Consider the following 23,104-nt stretch of genomic DNA (forward strand, 5'->3'; position numbering starts at 1 on the left):
TGCAGAAATATATGCAGTACTGTCAGTTGGGACTGTCAAGTGTTATTTAACATTAGCTCTGTCAATAGTAAACGATGGCGAATAACAGAACCCGCACTATCTGTTAATGCTCAATAACATTTCTAGTAACATAATTTCGTTTATGTCTATGTCTATACATTATATGCATCCTCGACACAATAATAATATTTCACTTCATTTGTATGTGTATTTATAACTCGGTAAATTTGCTTTGAAATTAGACTTTACTTAAAGCGGAGGGGTCGTCACCTGCGTACGCGCGGGAATTGAGTCCTCGTCGACGATAACGACGCGTATTTCATGGGTGGACGCTTGTTTGTAAACAATTACACGCTTTGGTCATCTGACGCATGCGCAAGTGACGATATTCCCCGCTATTAAGAGATGCCCTTTCCTTTAAGGACAACATCAAAAGTTCAATGTAGGATAAAAAACTTAATTCCTTTAGCCCCCTCCCCCACTGAAATTTAATTGATAAATATTGATCATGACGTCAGACTACATTCACCATTAAATACAAATTGATAATCGGATAGTAGTATGGAATAGCAGTTGGTTTTAGGTCCATGCATTGAAATTGACCTCATTTGACGTACATATTTATTTACACTCGTCAAAACCATTTTCTCGTCTTGAATGTTTGTTGTTGTTTTTTTCATTTTCTGTCATTTTTGTCCGTGAAAAAAACGAACTACAAACTTCTCCAAGATTGTTTTGACTTCATTAAAAAATAAAATCGTATTTGTAGGATGGAAACTGTTTGAGGTCAAGACCCCCACCCCCAAACTAAAGCAAATAAGTTTTTTTTATCCGACATCGATCTTTTGACGTCGTCCTTTAGGACACACATAAAGGCATGCTACTAACTTATTAGTGGTAATCACATTACAATGTTCACGGCAGCAGACGATAATATTGACATTTTTCACAGTGCATCCTGCGGTGAATGTACTTGATATTCAAGGTCAATGTGTTCCCAGATAACACAAGTACTTAGGTCATACCATTCCATCGACGAGAGTCACGACCAGGTACATCAGTCAATCGGTCACTTTATTAACCTAACTGTATACATAACATTGTACATGTAACATATTACGTAATAGATCATGAAATAAACGAGACAGGAAGGACATAGAAACACATCATTCACGCTGGGCAAAATTTCCAATTAAAATCATAAAAGATGATATTTGTTTTAAATATTCAGGTCCTCAGCTGATTCCACAATCTAGGAGTCTGATATGCAAATCATATTATCTTGTTTTTGAGGTACCCTAGTTAGCTTTATTATTCAGTGTCTTATACGTCATCTTACATTTATTTTTTTTTGTTTAGCTATATATCTTATATATCTAGACATCTTTGATATTTGATTATGTTAATCAAAATACATTCAGCTCTCGACATCTTAGAGTAATTAGAGATGTGAGTTTACTGAAACCTGAGTTAAGTAAGCGGTCTAATGTTCTTCCGTTATCGTCGTATTCAATTTCATTTCAAAAGCCTCTTGTATAAACGCATTCAATTAACGTTGCATGGGTCATGATATATTCAAATTATTATCATCTTAATATATACATATCAGTCATCTTATGTACATTATATTATACACGGAAGTAGTTCAATTAGCGAGATGAACATTTTAGATTATCGTGAATAGAAACTACAGTGTATATCATCCCCACAAATAATAGAATGGTCCACATATATATATATACCCGGATTGACGTTGTACAGCTACATACTGCGAACAGACAGTGAACGACTACAAGCTTTATCAACATGGCTAGTGACCTGAAAGCTGCAATTACTGCGAGGTATCGGGAAATCGAGAGACTCTACAATGCTGGTGATTACCAGGTCATGGCGAAAGAATGTTACACTGAGGACTGTAAATCAGTCTTCAGTGGGCATGCCATCCAGTCTGGCCATGAAAGTGAGTGTCTTTAATTTCATAATTTTCCCCGTTGTTGCAGGAATTATTATCATCTTAATATCTATATATAGATATATATTTTTCAAAACCAACTCATTGAGAGAATTTTTGCACAGTCTGATACACATTTGCAAACCTACCAAACCTACAATAAGATGTCAGAAAATCAATATAAGCACTCCTATGAACTGGGTGGCAAACTTTTATCAAGATCTGGAGCTAATAGAAAATCTGTTTAGTGCTAAGTTATCAAATCAAAACAATACATAAAAAATACACAAAAAGCAAAATGTTGCATCCACATTTTGAAAAATTGTACTCAAAAATAGGTATTCTGTATTTGACAAGTAGTTCATTCGACAAATAAAAAATCACAGAAATTTGTTTCAGCTATTAGAACAAAATGATAGAGCTTTTATGTTTAAAGGCAACCTCTCAGGAGGCAACAGTACTCTTGACTTCTCTCTCCACTGGACACCTACTAAATTATTATGATTTGCATACAAAGCAGAGCTTGCAACATGATAGCTATTCATAAGTCGTTTTTTGTTTGTTTACTTTTCAAATAATACAGTAGTCACACAATGAATATAATAAGGCAGTTCATATTTCAGTGAATCAATCATTAATGTTTGACATACACCTGTACAAAATACTTGGACAAAAGCCAGCTAAGATTTTCTGGTCTTTTGAATGATTTATGAATCCATTCACGTCTAAATGCAACATTTTATTCTGAGATGAGGCAATGTTTTTGTAAGATATTTACATCTATCAAGGAAATTCGGTAAACTGCTTTCCCACTGTTGTATTCAAAATTAATTATGACAATGCATATTCATATTGAAATAAACTATGATGAAAGGAATAATATTATATAACAAAGGGCAAGGTCACCAGAGTTCAACTATGTTTTTTACTGGGTGTGATTAATTGTGTGCGTTATTCCAGTTTACATTGGTATGCACTCGCGCGCGCGTGCTTGTGTGCGTGCGCGTATTGGGGGGGGGGAGTAGGATTAGGAAAATGTACATCATAATGTTTATTTATGTTAGTGCGTTCAACTTAATTCCTTCGACGATTTTAGAGCATTATGTTACTTGATACATCTCCCCGGTCAGAAGCCACGTCGAATATTGTTCTTCCATCTGGTTGATCCCATCAAACATATATTTTCCAGAATCTAGAGCGAGGCCAGATACAATTTGTATAATATCTCAGTGCTGCAATATAATAACCTGTTGTAGAGATTCCGTCTATCACCCTATCACCCATTTTCTTTTAGGGACGACGTCAAAAGATCGATGTCGGATAAAAACTTAATTCTTTTAGTTTTTTTTCAAACCCACCCCGCTGAAACTTAATTGATAAATATTGGTCATGGCGTCAGACTACATTCATCATTAAATTCAAATTGATAATCGGACAGTAGTATGGCATAGCAGTTGGTTGTCGGGTGGGTGTAAAAAGACTTTACAAATGCACCTCATTTGACGCACATATTTACACTCGGACCAAACCATTTTCTCGTCTTTGGTGTGTTTTTTTTTTTTCATTTTCTGTTATTTCTGTCCATGATTGGATAGAAAAAAAAAACGAGCTACAAATACTCCAAGATTTTTTTGACTTCATTAAAAAATAAAATCGTTTTTGTAAGATGGAAACTTTTTGAGGTCACCCCCCACCCCCAAACTAAAGCAATTAAGTGTTTTATCCGACATCGATCTTTTGGCGTCATCCCTTATATTATACCAGACGTGCTGGTACCATGACAAATCAAGATTAACTTACTGAAACAACCAAAACTGTTCTATGCACGTACAATGCATTAGTGGGGATTGATCACTAATATTTTACATTTAAAATAGTATTATTACTGTGTTCATAATAAAGAAAATAGCGAATGTAAATTGAAGCAGAGAGTATTTTCTAGTTAACTGCTTACGAAATCCAAAATCATTTCGAAAACAAGGTCGGAGTGTCCTAGCTGTTTAAAACCCAACTCCCTTGAAAGAACTGCTTTGGTAACCCTGAAATCAAATCATTATGGCTAGCATTTTCAGACATAGTTTTCAATTCCAGTGATACAATTTGTGACAATTTCGTCAGTAATCACATATAACTTACGAGGGGTGTCTAGTCTGTTGAAACGACCCATTGCATCGCGTAGGACCCGAGGAGCTATTAAGTTGTCGACCGCGCTTCTCTCGCTATTTTATTTACCCAGTGAACTGAACTGAACGCTCTTGTGTGTTTTCATCCTGACGACCAGGCATCACTCGCGAATGAAAGCATGGCTAGTACGCCCCTCGGTATCATAGTTGCAAGCAGGGAACAATAGCAGCCATTAGTCCCGTCGTTAAAATAAATTGTCCCTAATGTCCCTTCAGTTAAAGCGGCATTGTTCAATTAGTCTGAGCCTCGTCGCACTGGATATTCGCTACTTTTGTCTGGAAAGACTGCTAAGATTGTTCACATTAACCATTACATTTACTACAACGGTCCTACTTTTGTCGCTATGGCAACTATTCAGATTAGTATCGGGATATATTTATCAGTTAAAAAACGGCTCGGTCACTGACGGACGGCAGAGACGGAAACTTAGTTGCCTTCCCATGCGGAATTATGGTTGGGTATCCAGGATATTCAATTGTATATATTTGCATACATCTAGGGTCTGTATTTAACAAAAATACGAGATTGGTCTGTGCGTTAATCGAAGGCACATTCCGACGAGGGTACTGCTCTGTCGATGATAAACGCAGGTGCAATAGCAGTTTACAATAACAATGAAGGCAAAGATGAAAATGTTTAAAACACAGTTGATATGTTAGCTTAACTTCCTTTTCCTCTAATGCTAGTCTCTTTTTTTCATTTTCATGAACGACGTGAATATCACGATGTTTACCGTACCGTATCAGCAGTCAATATTTCACACACAACGTCACAATACCATTATTTTCCTTGTATTCTTTTTCTTGGCAGATATTGTAAAGGCGTGCGAAACATTCAAACAGGAGGGTGTGGTGACTATAAGCAGCGAGGTCGTTGACTTTTCTGCGAGTCCCGACGGTGAATTGGCTTATTGTATCGTGAATTTGAAATCGAAGAAAGCTGATGGAAGTGAGGCAAAGTCATTCAGCAACCTCCTTATCTGGAAGAAAGTAAACGGTGTTTACCTTGCCCACGTTGATATGTCTAACTAGGCCAGCGATGAGCATTGCTTCGAATGCGTATTATCCAATACTGTGTTACCTCAGTATATTATTAATGGATAACATGCTAATATGAAAATCAATAAAAAGATATTATGCTGATATAAAACTACACATGTCCCGTGTACTTTTATGAAAATTTCGCGTAATATTTAAATATACGTAAGTCGGTCAAATTACGTATCCGTGGCGGTATCTGCCAGTGTAGTCACGTGACACATCCCCAGGGTATGTTTATATACACGTATTCCTCACTGGCGATTACACTTTATTGTGTGAAATATGAAAAGCTATATAAATAAATCCCGTAAATGCCATGGACGGCATGCACACAAATAACTTACATAGTAACAACGTTGTCATATTAAAAACAACCCTGGAAAACCCAGTAAAGATATGATCTATGATTTCCAATCATGTGATACACTCAGAAACTTAATTTCGTAGATAATTGTTTTAGTTGCAATTAAGTTGTAATTGTAAATTTGTAATTGCTATGCACGACGACTGGTCACTGTTGTTGATATATAATTGTCACAACAACGAAAGCAGCATGGAATTACCAGTTCCCTTGTTCGCTAGCACAAATGTGTGATTTTGTATCACAAGACTGGAAATATAACCATAGTTATTATACATACAATTAGAGCTGTAATAATAATACAGATTTCACATTCTATTATAGTGTTACAAATACCAGACGTATGCGCGCGAAGGACTCCGAATCAGGGTGTTTTTCGATTCGCTTGAATCGCCGCCTGTACGTTACGTCACTGTCAGGTGACACTATAAAATCAAGCGTTCTTTCAGTCATATGTCGTTTACCTATATGATGTTATATTTTGCAAGCTGTTACAAAAGTAATACAAATATTTTATATATATAATCTCCACTTTATTCCTACAGTCCTGGGAAGTTGCGTCCTATAACCTTCGGCTTTATATAGGTTATCTTTTTTTGTGCCACGCAACAGTTTTTTTTTTTGTATGTGCAAATTGCAAGTGCTAGTGCTGACACATAGTGCATTTTTGCCACAGAAGTCATATTCATGTTTGGGACTACATGACAGGGCTGTGCGGCCATCTTCTCGGCCAGTGGAATTGGCCTTCCCATTGAATCTGTGGCACTCTCTCCCGGGGTAAGGGTTGATGTTCAGCCTAAGGTAGGATTTGAACTTGGGTCTACCGATCACGAGTCTGATGCGACATCCACTATGCTAGCAGTGATTAAGTGAGTGGTTCAATCCATCACGCGCGATCAATGCATGTTTAGTGTCTAACATGTCTCCGATTTGCATCTCTCATCCAGGGTTGCAAACGTTTACAATGCACCCTGTCGTTAATATAGGGCAATGTCACCCAACGTCGGAACACGTATACAAACAATATGTTATTGATAAGTTGGAGGACAAACAAACGAAGACGTACACCGACTAAGTTTTTTTGGGGTATATACATATTGTAACAGACACATGACATGATATAATTATCTGAATTATCTAAACGCGTGACTCTTTTTACATTGACAATTATGGAATACATATCAATCCGAATCTGAAAACAAACGAGCCAAGATGCACGAGCTTCACTTGTATTTAGTACAGTACACGTCGATAGCTGTTTTCACTCCCAGACAAGTTTCGTCAAATTCACCATTTTATAACACCCGAAAATCAATATTGATACAAATCTAAGTGTACGCAAACACTATACTAAACGGTTGAAATACTATTGAGACATGTTGTTCTTCGTGCAAAACGTGTAGAAAACACTACGGGGAAGAGGGGTGGTGTGAGGACGTAGCCCGAGACAGCTTTCCGTGAAGTTAGAGCTTTTAATTTGAAGCTTCAGGCAATATAATTTACCATTCATTCTTATATTTCTACCATATGTTGACCAATCAGAAGTCAGGACTACACCTGCTTTACGTTTTCTCTGCGTAATATAACGTTTATGTCAACTGCTTCACATTTACAGTGGGTAAAATATGGCGAGTAAAACCATGGTGTGTCTCTCGTTAATCTGAGAAATTAAGGATATTCTCGGGGAATGTATTGTAATATAACTCTTTCGGACATTAGACAATGCAATTGTTGTGTCGTGGTTAGCAAAACTTATTTTAAGATGTCGCGCTTAATAACTATTTATAAATTAATGACAATTTTCTCTCGTCGTCACGTCCTCTGTTTGAATAGAATTGTTACATATATCAAGGGGAACAGTGCACGTGATGACAAGAGAAAACAGGAATATATTTTACGGACAAAACCAAGTCCCGCGGTTCTCGCGTTCTCAACGAGATCTCGGCGGACACTAGCCTCTGAGGATCAAAGGTCACATGATTTGGAAGACACTTTATATTTCTGTATGATTTTTCCATTTTAAATTGACCGGGGAACAAAATATTTATCATCATATATCTGTTAAAAACCAGAAGTTTGTAATTATAATGAAAATAAATTATACACAATAACTTGATTTTGTTTGGTAAATAGCGCCAGCTAGTGTTGACAATTACAACATTCATATTTAAAAAAAAATTTTTAGTGACCCTCAATTTTCGGTATCTAGACATTGACATTAACCCGTTGACATTAACCTGTTTCATGTGGTTTATCACAGAGATCTGTCCGTGGCCCCACATTTTTTATACTTTACATTAACAATTTTCCAAATTTACCAACTTTGCTGATGGTCTCCCATGCAAGTACTTGCCACTCTCGGTGACGGAAGGTTAACATTCTACCCTCGCCAATCACAACATTTTTCTGCTGTGTGGGTCTGATGCATTTGTTGCTGATTTCAACATTTCAATGTTTGGGTATATTTCAAAATTTATGTTGATTGCTCTTGTATGTTTTCGATTTGACATTCTTTCACTCGTAATTTCATATCGAACGTTTAACTGCGGTGTTCGATATGAAATTACTTAGGGAACATTTGCAATTGAATTTACCAACTTTGCAATCGTTGTTCGCAACTTAGTATGCTATTTCCAAACGGTGTACTTTGGGCCGTATGATAGTCTGTTTAAACATAACAGGCTTTCACTCGAATTTTGATTATTTTTTCCAACATTTAACTGCGGGATTTGGTAAAACAACCACTCAGGTCAAAGATACAAACAAATTTACCAACTTTTCAATCCCTTTTTACAACTTTGTACGACCTTCTTAAATGACTAGCACCACAACTGCCAGGTACAATCAACAATAATTAATTGAAATTGCGTGTAAAATTTCAAATTTGTATGAACATTAATAACAATAATTAATTACAATATTCTATAAAAAATGTTCGACACCTCAGCCACATATTAAATTGAGATATGTAATATAATACAAAAACTTCAAGTTTCCAAGAAAATCTAGAAACTTTGCAATCGCTTTACACAACTTCTATGACCGTCTGTTTGTGTATTTTGGGCATTCTTGCACTCGAATGATGCTTATCATTTGCAACCATTTAACTACGTGTTCGATATGAAATTACTTAGGAAACATTTGCAATCAAATTTACCAACTTTTCAATTATTGTTCGCAACTCCGTATGCTATTTCCTAACGGTATACGTTAAGGTCGTTTGATAGTCTCCTAAAACATAACGGGCTTAAACTCAGTTTCACTCGACGTTTGATTATTTTTTTCTAATTTTTAACCGCGTGACAGATGATCAAATCCAGTTGATTAGGGTGATACAGCAGCATTTATATCAATTTAGCCCGACAAACAACTATCCTGACAATGTCATGCTCAACAACTGTTAATTACTGAAACGTCTCTGACTTTACTGCATTGTTCTCGACGTTTTTCATTGTTTTTCATCAACTCTTCTACTTGATGGAAGATGATTTTATTTATTAGTTTGATTTAGTATTGATAAATTATTTCTTATATTATGTATATAATATTGTTAAATTAAGAAGGTGGCATATTTATGTCAGAACAGGTGTTATCAGCTATTTCATATTCCGGTTACCATTTTTTATAAAATTAGATTACATCTAATAGTTATTTATTTTATATGGTCTTCAAACTTCAATTATATATCTTAGTACAGTAAAACCTGTCAAAACCGACCCCTGGATAAACCGACCTACTGTCAGAACCGACCGATTTATGTAGCCCCGAAATTTCTCCATAGACGCCTATGTTAAAACAACCTGTGAAATCCGACCACTGTTTACTCCGAACACCGACCGCATTGATCGGTCCCAAGTCCAATATTCACACTGAATACATCGACCATCCGACCAGTTGCACCACATCCGCTGTCTAGTAATTCGGTCTGCCCGACCTAAAAAGTATGCATTGTGTCCAAATTCCGCAAACGTCACAGAAACAATACCAAATCTCACACTACAAGTAACGTCCCGTGTAAAACAATGGCAACTGATTACATTTTTCACACCACACGCCCACGCATCGCGTGGTGTCTGGACAGTATAATGACCCCGGATATAAACAAATGATCACCTTCAATTGCGGTGAAGCACACTGCATTATCACTTTTTCAACGCTCAAAAGACATTGAGTTTTCTTCTTTCCATAACGATTCTGATCGACAATTTTGTGCTTTCGAATGTTTCCGTAAAGGGGGCTTCAAGATTGAAATTTATGATGACGAAGAAGCAGACGACAACAAAGAATTCGGAAACCTTATTTAGCAAGTTGCAGACCCGCAAACACAGTGTAGCGTTGTAGAATACCTCCACTTTGATGAACGTATACTGACTGAAGCAATGTATGATGGCGAGTGGGAGCAACAGATTGTTGAGAATTTTATTGCAGACAAAGAAAACCATGAATCTATAGACAACAATGACATAAATTGCAACGACAGTCAAATTATTGACCCCCACAACGACAGTGACTTGACGCATGGCGATGTGCTAGACATGTTGACAAGATTACAGAACAAAGACTCCAGTTACTTGACAGATATCCAAAATTTCATAATTCGAACGGAAAACAAAATCGTTGAAAAAAAGATGTTCTTTAAAGTAGTCAAAACTTGATGATTTTTTACATCATAATTTGATTCATTGACTCACAGTTGAGGGACTGTGATTGACTTAACAGCAAAATCGACTGTCTGCATAAATTATGATAATTACATGTAGCTCACGTGAACTTACGTAGTGATGTCATCCAAAATGGACGCCTTCAGTTACGATACGCAATACTTACCCGGTCTGTTCGAATAGTTATTTTAATGTTAATTGATGTCATGTACATACCATAATATTTTTGTCTTGTTTGGTAAATTATTTTATTGAAACAATACAATAAATGCACATTGTAAATACATGTAGAATCACCGGAGGCAAACTCCGATGTCTTTCATTTGTCCCGTGTTTACAGCACATGTAATTGTTGTTTCAATCAAAGTCACGCCCACCCTGAATAAACCGACTCCCTCTGAAAACCGACCATAGATCCCAGTCCCAGTCATGGTCGGTTTTGACAGGTTTTACTGTATATGTGTTGCTTCTTAATATATTGATAATATCTGATGCGAACGCTTAATTTGACGCCCAGTTGTTGGTCTAAACACAATCCCTGACTGTGGTCTAAATAACACTTGAAGCAACACTAGTTTACGCAATGTGCGAATATTCTCTAGCAGTCTAATGAATATTCAACATTCATCCAATGCTTAACAAGTCTAGGTTTGAATATCTCTATGACAGGCGACGATATAACGTACTCCGGTATATAGTTTCACTTGTTAACAATTCTGAAGATGAAGCAATGCCGTCTCAGTTCGAATTCCTTGCCATACGACCTTTTCTTCAACTTTGAACTACGTTCTCTACCTCCAGCTGCGTGCAACCAACAATGCTCAGTCTGGTGCCTTTGGTATGTGTGTTTGTACACCTCAATCATTCATATTACGTCTACACCCTTGCAAAAGTCACGGTTCAACTTGAGGTGATATTGCCATCAGCATTAAGAAAATGATGCATTGTGAAAATATGAATAACTTCCTTTGGTTGTTTGTTGCCTGGATGAGACGCTTAAACTTTAGTCATACCCCGCGTCTGACAAGCATTCACCGACTATGATTGATAGATTCATTCAGAGCCAACGAATGTGTAAAAGCACAGCAAGGTGTTCGTTCTAGAGCCTAAATGCATATTAATACTATATTATAATAGTGTAAAAGCTTGTAACGAATAAAATAATAATCCAAATGAACATGATTATACAACACTTGACATCCCTCTATCACGTGATTTGTCTCGTAGAACAAGTTAGAGGAAATTAACACGACTGATCTATTCTGCTGCGCCCTCTAGTGGTAGTACCGCTGCAGACCAATAAAAAGGCAGCTTTATGAATACGCTGCAAAACATTTCGTCGTGTTTTCACGTCGGAACAAGAAATAAACACAAATAAACTCCCCAATGACTTTTCCCAACATTAACTCGATAATTCGAATATTAGATCGAGGACAAAATAAGACCCTGGGAAGCCGCCACACGGGCGCGGGACAGGGTACGTCGAATCGACATTTGATTCTACCTCAGTCGTCAAATTCATGTTGAATTTCCAGCACTGAAAGTCACAAGCATACAATCTGTATCGAGTTTTTTTTTCAGAAATATTCATTCAGCCAAGAGGAAACTGGCAAAACTGTTCATAAATAACACGAGAGTCGTACACAAGAATTTCAAACCCAATGAAACCGCTCCGTGAGTCCGATTTTGCTGTAAAACAAATACCAGTAGTTATATGCCATTTTAAAGAATTTGTGTCAAAACATGAATTAACAGAATCTTAATTTGGCTAAAGTGCCAAACATCTCATTGTGGGAACATGCGTTATTTTAAATTAGCGCCATCTCGAATTGATAGAATTGCGGGATTAGCTAAAATAACGCGCTAGCTAACTTGAAAACGACATGTTTTTTCACATGTTTGCGTCTCCGTCTTCTGTTTTGTAAATTCCACAGAATCAAATTTGTTTTATCATGGTTTGGTAAAATTATAGATTTGATTGTTTGACTATTTTCTGCTAGATGACGGATATTGTTTTTGCTTTACGTTGCAAACCCATTTGCCTATGCGTGAAACAAGACTTCCAGAACAAGCATAAACATAACATAAACATAACATGTTAGCCAGATAGATATTCTATCATACATACACATATACACAAACTGTTCATGATAAATTCATTATTATTATTTCAAATAATCATTCCGAAGTAATAATATTACATGTCACGTGACAACATTAGTAATCATAATATGCAATGGAAACATCACTTAGTTAGACATTTCAGCGTGGACACGGTAAACTCCGCCAACTTTCTTCCAGATGATGAGGTTGTTGTAATGCTTTCCATCGGTCCCATCACTTTTTCTTGTTTCCAATCTGGCGATACAATAGGCCATCTCACCATCGGGACTTGCGGAAACGTCAAGGATCTCGCTCTTATGAACCACAGTGCCCTCTTTTTCGTATTCTTCGCACAGCTCCACTAGTTCTGAAAATAAAATTGAACAAGCAAGATGTGATGTTTGGTGTGGAATATTACTGTGATACGGTGCGATAAACATCGTGATATTCGTGTCTTCATTATCCACGCCGGTGCGAGGGAACGATTGTTACCACAGCGATACGAACGTCATTTCAGACTGGATAATTATTTTCACTAATATCCAGGGTAATATCCCACCGCCACGGCCATGTTCACCAACCATCGTTGCCAGCAAAAGTCCGTTTAATCGAACAACTCTACACCACTGACTAAACTCAGGGGCGGACATCCGGGCATTTTCACCGCCTGGCAACCATCACGGTAAAAAACAAAGGCCGAAAACTCTCAGAAAACGGAATTTTGGGATGGTTGTTGAGACTCCCCTGAACAGTGTAACAAGATTAGCGCTGCGTGTGCAACATATATAAATTTGGTTGTTCAGAATTAATTCAAAGCTGTGTTTGTGATGTTTTCACTGGCTCTTCGACCGGCGTTTGACGCCAGCTCAGCCCATAGAAACACATGGTACAGTGATGCGCGCCTTAGCAACATAGAACGTTCTGTGATGTAGCTCCGCCTCCGGGGATATCTTTGCAGATTCAGCAAGAGTGTATTTAGTAAGTGCGCCCTCTTTGGCAATTTGGCATCCCGACATTCTGTGTTATTTTGTCATTGCCATAATAAACAACAATGAAGGCGTTTCCAAGCACATACTTGACATCATGATGTATACCGAATCACGCGTAAGTCACGTATAAGCACTTTCACGATGTTGTTAGTTATCTACATTAGGTGTTTCTTGCCAAAAGCCGAACATCACCGAGTAGTGATGTAGCTTCGGTTGTGATCGAGTTTTCAGCATTATAGGATGTCGCCAAGTCACGTGGGGTTCCGTGTTCGACGTCGGAAGATGAACTACTAATCACGGTATATTAATGAATGAATATTCGATGTGATCCGGACTCCTGGGTTGTTTCATGTATATGCATTAGGTGCCTCCATTTCGAATGTTTGGCCAAGTTGGTGACTCAAAAATTGCAATGCATCAAGTAGCAGTATTTGTTCTGAAAATCTATAACGCGTACGTACCAGTAATTGAGAACTAGTATTTTTAGTATCTTTCGTCATTTCGCTAAAATGCGACTATGCCATTAAGCTATAATTCATATTGCCAATACCAAACTTACCTAAACGTCGCCGAAAAAGAGTCAATTTCTGATATTAAATGAGTGAACTTACTGTCACGACCAGTCTGGATATCACCATAAACTAATTTACAGTCTTCAGTGTAATTTTCCTTCGCTAGAGTCTGGTAGTCACCAGACTTCCAGAGTCTCTCGATATCTTTATATCTCGCAGTTAATGTTGCTTTCAGGTCAGCGGCCATGTTCATTCAGCGTGCAGTCTGTACACAGTAGTTGCACAACGTCAATCCGGGGATGACATTAAAATACTAGTATACCGGTACCTTTCCATTATTTGTACGGGCACATGGACCTCTTCATTATTTATAAAGGGGTGTTGCAATGTTTGTGAATCCACAATCATTTCATGAATTTATTATATAAAAGTATGAAATTAATATAAATGAGTACCTACATAACATGGCGTCACGTCCTCCATATGTTCAATTTACTTCATCATTATAATCCTGCGCGTCATCCTATTACCGCCCCCCCTTCATCGATGAAATGGTATGGCTTTGGTAAAGGTCATAAGAACGTACGTTGACTTATCATACAAAGGGTATTTCAATCCTAGGGGTGCGTTGTGTCAATAATGTTGTCTGCTACCCTAAGTTAGAAATTTTAAAATGACATGTAAATGCAATATGATCTGGGATCTGAAAAGCATTGTACTTGGTAAATGTAACCAAAGTATTGCCTATCTTAAAAACAAATTATTTCATGGCTGTCCAAGTCCGAAAACGACACAATTTAGATGCCATCTGTTTGTATACTTCGGGCATTCTTTCACTCGACTTTTGCTTTTTATTTTCAAAAGTTTAACTGCGGTGTTCGATATGAAATTACTCATAGAACATTTGCAATAAAATTTACGGACTTTGCATTGTCCGTAACATTGTATGTTATTTCCTAACAGTAGTACGTTGAGGCCGTGTGATAATTTATTAAAACATAACGGGCTTTCATTCGACTTTTGATTATTTTTTTTTATCTTTTAACTGCGGAATTTGGTAGAACAGCTACTCGCGTCAAATATACAAACAAATTTACCAACTTTCCAATCGCTTTCAGTTTCACAACTTTGTACGATCTTAAATGACGAGCGCCACCACTGTCGGCTACAATCGACAAGAATATATCGAAATTGCGTTCACAATTTCAAATTTCTTTGAATTATATCGGCAGTTATTTGATATTTATGAGATATCTAATTTCAATTTGTGTCACTAAATAAAAAAAAATAGTTTTGCTCATTCATATGCTCTGGTGGTCTCCCTTGAAAATACTTGCCACTCCCGATGGAGCTTAACATTCTATCCTGGCCAATCACATACTCACTCTGTTGGGGATTCTGATGAATTTGTTTCTGATTTTCGGTAATTTAATTCTGGATACATTTCATAATTTATATTGATTGCTCTGGTATGTTTCCAATTTGACCTATGGCCTTTACATGCTTCTGACGGCAATTCGACGATTTGAAGCCCATTTATGTGAATTTTCGTCACTTTTTAGAACTTTGCACGACGCGTTTCGAAAATACAAAAACTTAGTTCAAGTTTCCAAACAAATCTAGAAACTTTGCAATCATTTACACAAATTTGTACGCCATTTATTAACACTATACGTTAAGTTTGTATGGCCATCTGTTTTGTGTATTTTGGGCATCCTCTCATTCAAATTTTGCTTATTATTTTCAAAGGTTTAACTGCGGGATTCGATATGAAATCGCCGACTTTGCAATCATTGTTCGCAACTTCACATGCTATTTCCTAACAGTATACGAGGCCGAGGCCGCATGATAGTCTGCTAAAACATAACCGGCTTTTACTCGAATTTTGATTATTTTTCTAATTTTAAACTGCATGACAGATGATCAAATCCAGTGGATTAGGGTGATACAGCATATAAATTCAGATCAACAAATAACTAACCTGACAATGTCACGCTCAACAACTGTTAATTACTGAAACTTCTGACTTTACTGCATTGTTCCCGACGTTTTTCACTGTGTACATTCATGTACCTCAGCTCTTCTAGTTGATGAAAGATGATTTTATTTACGAGTCTGATTTATTATTGATAACGACGTTTAAACATTAGACATACCCCGCGTCTGACAAGCATTCACCGACTATGATTGATAGATTCATTCAGAGCCAACGAATGTGTGAAAGCACAGCAAGGTGTTCGTTCTAGAGCTAAAATGCATATTAATACTATATTATAATAGTGTAAAAGCTTGTAACGAATAACATAATAATCCAAAAGAACATGATTGTAAAACACTTGACATCCCTTTATCACGTGATTTGTCTTGTAAAACAAGTTAGAGGGAAATTAACACGACTGATCTATTCTGCTGCGCCCTCTAGTGGTAGTACCGCTGCTGACCAATACTTGATAAAGGCAGCTTTATGAATACGCTGCAAAACAGACTATTCGTCGTGTTTTCACGTCGGAACAAGAAATAAACACAAATAAACTCCCCAATGACTTTTTCCAACATATCCAGGAGATGTTTTTTTTTTTGGGGGGGGGGGGCTAACTTGATATTTCGAATATTAGATAGAGGACTAAATTAGACCCTGGGAAGCCGGCACACGGGCCGGCCCGGGGACAGGGTACGTCGCATCAACATTTGGTTCCACCTCAGTCGTCAAATTCATGTCAAATTTCCAGCACTGAAAGTCAAAAGCATAGAATCTGTAGCCAGATTTTGTTTCAGAAATATTCATTCAGGTAAGAGAAAACTGGCAAAAGCCGGGCACAAGTTTCAAACTCAATGAGACCGTAAACCAATCCTGATTGTCCTAATAAACGTGCTGTGAAAATAAAATAAAATACTAGTTTAATGCTATTTTAGCGAATTTGCGTCAACACATGAAATAAAAGAATCTTAATTTAGCTGAAGTACCAAACATCTCACTAAGAACATGCTCTTCTTGAAATTAGCGACATCTTGAATTGGTAGAATTACCGTGACGGATTAGCTAACTTGAAAACGACATGTTTGCGTCCTAGTCTTCTGTTTTGCAAACTCCACAGAACCATTTTTTTTTTATCATGGTTTGGTCAAATCATGGAACTATAATAGTTCCATGGTCAAATTATAGATTTGATTGAATAAGCTAAAACATAAAAAATAGCATTTTGGCCTGATAGATATTTTGTCATACTTGCACATATACACAAACCGTTCAAAATAAATTTATTATTTAAAATAATCATTCTAATGTAATAATATTACATGTGTCACATGATAATATTAGTGTTTCAGATCAGAGGATTGGCTGCGCACGCGGGAGCACACAATGAATCGTGATGAGAATGTGCAGCGATTAGCTATAATTTGCATTCTATTTTATACATAGAAATAACGAGACTTGTGCACAAGAATTATAACTAATACTCACTTTGATGCACATATAAAGAAATCAACGACTTCAGTCTATTATCCATTTATGTGAAATACAAGTATTCTCTTATTACGTAGTTACATAAAACTGAGATGTCCTATTGTAGTCCTGCTGTGTTATGTTACGCTCCTCAAATCTTGGCATCGAAGATACTACAGCTACCATCCACATCAAGTCCATAGAGCTTCTAACACTGCCTATGTCACCAGTAACCGATCCGGGTAGATATGATAGAGACCATTCACCACCAATTTGCCAATTTTCAAGAACGTCCCCACAAACTTGACACGCCAGTTGTCACCATACTTACAAAGCCAAAGTGGGTATACAGTCATTCCTTTCTGTTCCATTCAGAAAAGGATAGAACCACTGAAACCAACAAACTCGTCCTGTCTGTACATAGTTATCATTGAGATAAAGCTGGTTGTACTATCAGTCTTGTTCTGCAGCATAAGCGAGGTGACGAAGAGCCTGGAATGCTCTTACAAACTGCTTCGACGGTTCGTGGTGTACTGACTTGCCACGTTCACCAAACAACTCACATGAATTTGCATAACAAGGCAACAACTCACGTGAATTTGCATAACATGGCCTCATGCACCACACATGCAACTTCATATTCTCATGGTCATTCATTAGCAAATACCCACACCACAATCCTGACAAGTTGGCGTAGGTGGCGCCCTGGGCTCAGTGGGTCAGTGGGTGGGGTTCGCAGCAGTCAAGAGCGCCACCTATGCCAACTTGTCAGGCTACCACACCACGCGCTGTACATATCAAATACAACACTTGACTTGGTCTTGGCATGGAAGGAACGTTGGTCTAGGCTTGACCCGGGGGGTCAGGGCAGTTTTATTTCTAAAATTATTTTACATTTACATAGTAGAAAACTAGACTGATTTCTCTACAACAATTAGCAATCATATGCAATTGGAGCATCACTTTTCAAGGTGGACACGGTAAACTCCGCCAACTTTCTTCCAGATGATGAGGTTGGTGTAAGGCGGTGCATCGGTACCATCACGTTTCCTTGATTCCAATCTGACGACACAATAGGCCATCTCACCATCGGGGCTTGCGGAAACGTCAAGGATCTCGCTCTTATGAACCACAGTGCCCTCTTTTTCGTATTCTTTGCACATCTCCACTAGTTCTGAAAATAAAAATGAAACAAGCAAGATACAACATGATGTTGTGACGTTTGGTGTGTAATATTACTGTGATACGGTGCGATAAACATCGTGATATTCGTGTCGTTATCTTATCTTATGCATGTTTAGTAAATACCGGGAGGGGGGCAATACATTTAAACATATCTTACAATCAAAAGATAAAAAATACTATTATAGCCTTCTATGTGTACTAGAGTAACAGTAAATGAATAAACAAAAGAATACACTCAGTCACACTTATTTAACTTTTTATTTACTCAACTTTCGCCTACTTACTTTTTTTAGTCATTCATTATTAACTTTATTACATTTTAAACACCAAATTAGAAATGTAAAATTTTCTAAACGGTTGTAATAAAGCTGTTATCTTATCTTATCTTATCTAATGGGGACGTGCCTTTGAAATGGGTCTCGTTCTTTGGATTTTAGGTATCGGTCTTATTTCTGGTCAAGATGGACAGTGACATATATATATATATCGGTAATATTTTTCCGATTTGGTATACTTATGTAAGTGACAGAGGTGTTTCTATGGTCAAAATACATATTTTAATAAATCAATATACAATGCAACTGTTGGCTTACATGTGCTTCTATTGGAGATGCTCTTCTAATAGAGCAAATACGGTAACTGTTTTATTTGGAATAAACAGTGACAGAAATGGTACTTTGGTATAAATATGGGTATAGATTTTGCCACTATCCAGGTATAAAAATGGTCACACTTTTGAGCACACAGGGGCACCTCCCTGTCCAGCTATGTATCAACTAACCAACACCCCCCACCCCCGGGACGGCGCGCAGGTGCGAGAGTACGTTTGCTACCACGGCGATACGAACACCATTTTCACTATAAGCAAGACCGACTGAAAGTTGATTATATGTAGTAAAACAGGGTAATATATCCCTGCCACGGCCATATCCACCAACCATCGTTGCCAACAAAGGTCCGTCGGTTTATTCGGACATGATCACTACACCACTATATCTTTGCAGTTCTATTCAGCTAGTGTACATTTAGTAAGTACGCACTCTTTGACAATTTTGCGATTGATCGCTATGTGACGTCACAACTGGGGCTTGCAGAGCCGGGGAAGTTTGGGAAAAGGATAGGGAATGACGAAATCGATAGGTAAAAAGGTGTTCAGCTTACTTTCGCAAATATAAAATGCAACTGAGCGTGCGTTTCGCTCGCATAGCTTGGGGCAATCTCCTTCCCATAGGTCTTTATGATAAGTAAGTTCGCGCTTGGGGCACCCACAGGTAGCGCCGCGAACGCATGGCAAAGCAAAAAGTAGACCCGGGCATTAATACTGATTTAAATTAAATATTGGGCACGCAGGGGTAATCTTGTTACACTGTTCTTGGGAGTCTCAACAACCATCTCAAAATACCGTTTTCTGACAGTTTTCGATTTTTGTTTTTCACCGTGATGGTTGCCAGGCAGTGAAAATGACCGGATTTGCGCCCGAGAATAGCATTAGGTGCCTCGAATGTTTGGCCAAGTTGGTGAAAATTGATTAGAAATGGCTTTTAAATAGTATTTTCAGTATCTTTCGTCATTTAGCTAAAATATGACTATGCCACTAAGCTGTAGTACATATTGCCAATACCAATAATAATAATGGTAATGGTTACACAAGTTTAAGAAGGAATAAAAGGTTACATGATCAAACAGAGAGAGAGTAAACTTACTGTCGCGACCAGTCTGGATATCACCATAAACTAATTTACAGTCTTCTGTGTAATTTTCCTTCGCTAGAGTCTGGTAGTCACCAGACTTCCAGAGTCTCTCAACTTCTTTATATCTCGCAGTTAATGTTGCTTTCAGGTCAGCGGCCATGTTGATTCAGCGTGCAGTCTATACACAGTAGTCCCACAGCGTCAATCTGACATTGTATCGGAATAGAGGGACTGTGATTGTATATACCGGTACCACGGTTACTAAAAAAAAGCGTTACCAGTACCTTTTCAATACTTGTACAGGCACATGGACTTGTCAATTATTTATGAAGGGGTGTTGAAAAGTTTGTGAAACAACAATCATTTCTTGAATTTATTATATAAGTGTATGAGATTAATATAAATGAATATCCACAAAATATAGCGCCACGTCCTCCATAATTTCAGTGTATAGCATCATTATGTGCCCGCGCATCCTCCCATAGATAAAATGGCATGGCTTTGGTAAATGTCATAAGTCATTGTGTCAACACAGGTGGCGCTATTCAGCACGGTTGGTTTGCGGCGATCTGCGTGTCAATGGTCATAAGTAAGTACGTTGACCTATCCAGGGACTGTGACCTATCGTATAAAGGACATCTTAGCCGTTGTGTCAATATTCACGCGAGTGATGTGTAAGCATGACTTAGCACTTTATTTGCCATTGTTGACAAACCCCGTGTAACTAACTCCTGTTATATATTGTATTTTAGGCTAGCAGCGCCATCATGTAAATTTATAAAGTAATTACGTGCACTTTGACGATGTTATTAGATATCCACATTAGGTGTTTCTTGCCAAAAGCTGACATTACAGAGTAGTGACGTAGTTTCGGTTGTGAACGAGTTTTCAGCAATCTACGAATATATCTCTGCCACCACGCGATCTTATGCCTGCTGTCGTTGATTGGTCCACAGTCCCTCTATCTCTCTATCTATAGAGGGACTGTGATTGGTCGATGCAACACAGTGGCACTACTTTCAAAGACGCCTCCAAAACATTGCTATGCATGTGCTGATTTTCGAACCCAACAAAAGCGTACTCATTGTTTATAGATTCTGGTTGTTTTCAAAGAGAAAGGCTAATTTATTTACTTTCCGTGGCAATAGGAAGAGTTAGCTGTAAATACCACGAGTGCTTTTGTTTGTTTATATTTCGTCGCTTGGCAATTGACAGGGCGTTCAACTTTATGAACTGAATAGCACTTTAGTAACCGCTATTTCGCGATGACTATTTCACCATTTTTAGTGCATACGAAAAAATCATTTTCAGCTATCGATAACATATTTTAAGAAACTTTCGGTGATCTAACCGCAAGGAACTTTTGGAAGGAGAATGCTCTGTAACCACAACTTACACAGTTACTGAAATGTCAACAAACGGAGGCACGACCAATAATCACTGTTTTATTTAGTTGTATAAAGCGGGAGGGTCGTCACCTGCGCACGTGCGGAAATTGAGTCCCAAAGGCTCATGGGTAGACGCTTGTTTGTAAACAATGACACGCCATGGCCATCTGACGCATGCGCAGATGACGACTCCTCGCTTTAACTTCGTCAAGCTCGGAAGCCGTAAAGCCGAGGAAGATAACATATCAGGCGTCTTAGAATAGTATTTAGGTAAGATTTATTTTTACCAAAAACGTATTTTGTATGAAATCGATGAGACAATCGACTACAAAAAACGGAGTATAAGATATATCATGGACGTACTAACACGTCAATAATCATGTACCTAAAATTAATATGTAAATTATGGTTATTTATTTATTTATTTATTTATTTTTATTTTGTTTATTGTGACACCTATATTTAACTGTGTGAATTTTTATCTAAGAAAATTACATGGTAAGACTGTATATTTGGGTGGTATGCATTTGCTAGGACATTATACAAATGGTCATGTTTTCTGGCATTTGGGCGTTTAATTTCATTAAAATCCAAGAGGAAAATCAAAATAGAATTGATTATTCGTGGTATACTTTAAGTCCAACGAACCGGAAGTAAGACTTTGTCACTATATACTCTAAATATACAAACATATTTTTGTATAACCTAGTAAAAACTGTTATCATGAAATTCACAGTATATTCTAATAATTTATTTTCATTTCATTGTCACAGGTATTTGAAACACTCAATCGACTTTTTTATTGTCGTTACATCCAAAATCAGAATGCAAGATGCTGCTTGTGAATCTGGTAAAAATATGATAATGGAAAAATAAAATCAATTGGTGAAAATCACAGGAGGCGAGTTTTATTGCAACAACCTACTGTACGTCAGAATGTTCAAATATAACCACATAAAGATTACCAAATCTTACCAAAATAATGTTTCAGACACAATTGCATGGACCAAGTCTGATGTCACACAAAATGCAATTAAAATCTAAGGGTTGAGTACCTGTAGTCACAATTTCCTTGAAATCGGTCATGTGATGGGGACTGTAGAATATTAAGACACACTATGATCACTATTATGGAAAGTGACGCATAAAATCATTAGTGGGCCAAACGGACATCCATTTGAAGTTAGTGCAATTAGTTGATTTTGTAGACTTAATGACTCAAAATCCTGTTTTAGTTTCTGTATCATAGAAACCTGCAACGATAAATTATAGACTTCTACTCAACATCATCAATTCACTTCTGACAACTTCAACAAAATAATTTCACAATATAATTAAATCCAGGGATTTGAAAAATGTTTGATATTAATTTACCTCATAGTCGTCAGTTTTGAGCATTTAGTGGTCAATATTATCAACGCTTGTTTGGGACACTGGGGGATTATATATAATTGCATGTTTTATTTAATTCACATGTGACAATTTGGACATAAATATATACATACTGGAAAACAAGGCCAAGGACATATCAATAAAGATCTCCACGAGTTTGCATCCAACTTAATATTTGCCAAAACAGCGTCAGTAAATATGG

General features: G+C 37.3%; 3 protein-coding genes across 3 annotated transcripts; 1 reads left to right on the forward strand and 2 right to left on the reverse strand.

Annotated features, from left to right (window-relative positions):
• Positions 1-1,728: 1,728 nt before the first annotated feature.
• On the forward strand, positions 1,729-5,284 carry LOC100367130 (uncharacterized). The gene is made up of 2 exons (XM_002737367.3): positions 1,729-1,960; positions 4,946-5,284. The coding sequence occupies exons 1-2, from the start codon at positions 1,807-1,809 to the stop codon at positions 5,164-5,166; spliced, it is 375 nt and encodes a 124-aa protein (XP_002737413.1). The 5' UTR covers positions 1,729-1,806; the 3' UTR covers positions 5,167-5,284.
• Positions 5,285-12,341: 7,057 nt separating this feature from the next.
• On the reverse strand, positions 12,342-14,106 carry LOC100366974 (uncharacterized). The gene is made up of 2 exons (XM_002737366.3): positions 13,901-14,106; positions 12,342-12,667 (listed from the first exon to the last, which is right to left on the reverse strand). Exons 1-2 carry the CDS (start codon positions 14,052-14,054, stop codon positions 12,447-12,449), a joined length of 375 nt encoding a protein of 124 aa, XP_002737412.1. The 5' UTR covers positions 14,055-14,106; the 3' UTR covers positions 12,342-12,446.
• Positions 14,107-18,090: 3,984 nt separating this feature from the next.
• Positions 18,091-20,374, reverse strand: LOC100366821 (uncharacterized). Its single transcript, XM_006819728.3, has 2 exons — positions 20,135-20,374; positions 18,091-18,420 (listed from the first exon to the last, which is right to left on the reverse strand). Exons 1-2 carry the CDS (start codon positions 20,280-20,282, stop codon positions 18,206-18,208), a joined length of 363 nt encoding a protein of 120 aa, XP_006819791.1. The 5' UTR covers positions 20,283-20,374; the 3' UTR covers positions 18,091-18,205.
• Positions 20,375-23,104: the final 2,730 nt, after the last annotated feature.

Source organism: Saccoglossus kowalevskii, chromosome 6, assembly GCF_978046115.1.
Source record: "Saccoglossus kowalevskii chromosome 6, keSacKowa6.1, whole genome shotgun sequence".
In the NCBI taxonomy this organism is placed as follows: Eukaryota; Metazoa; Hemichordata; class Enteropneusta; family Harrimaniidae; genus Saccoglossus; species Saccoglossus kowalevskii.

Bases quoted from the DNA above. Each gene is read 5' to 3' on its own strand.
- LOC100367130 (XM_002737367.3), top strand. From the start codon at position 1,807: ATGGCTAGTGACCTGAAAGCTGCAATTACTGCGAGGTATCGGGAAATC. The intron at 1,961-4,945 runs GTGAGTGTCTTT...TTTTCTTGGCAG, and splicing joins CATCCAGTCTGGCCATGAAA to ATATTGTAAAGGCGTGCGAA.
- LOC100366974 (XM_002737366.3), bottom strand. From the start codon at position 14,054: ATGAACATGGCCGCTGACCTGAAAGCAACATTAACTGCGAGATATAAA. The intron at 12,668-13,900 runs GTAAGTTCACTC...TTTTATTTTCAG, and splicing joins TATCCAGACTGGTCGTGACA to AACTAGTGGAGCTGTGCGAA.
- LOC100366821 (XM_006819728.3), bottom strand. From the start codon at position 20,282: ATGGCCGCTGACCTGAAAGCAACATTAACTGCGAGATATAAAGAAGTT. The intron at 18,421-20,134 runs GTAAGTTTACTC...TTTTATTTTCAG, and splicing joins TATCCAGACTGGTCGCGACA to AACTAGTGGAGATGTGCAAA.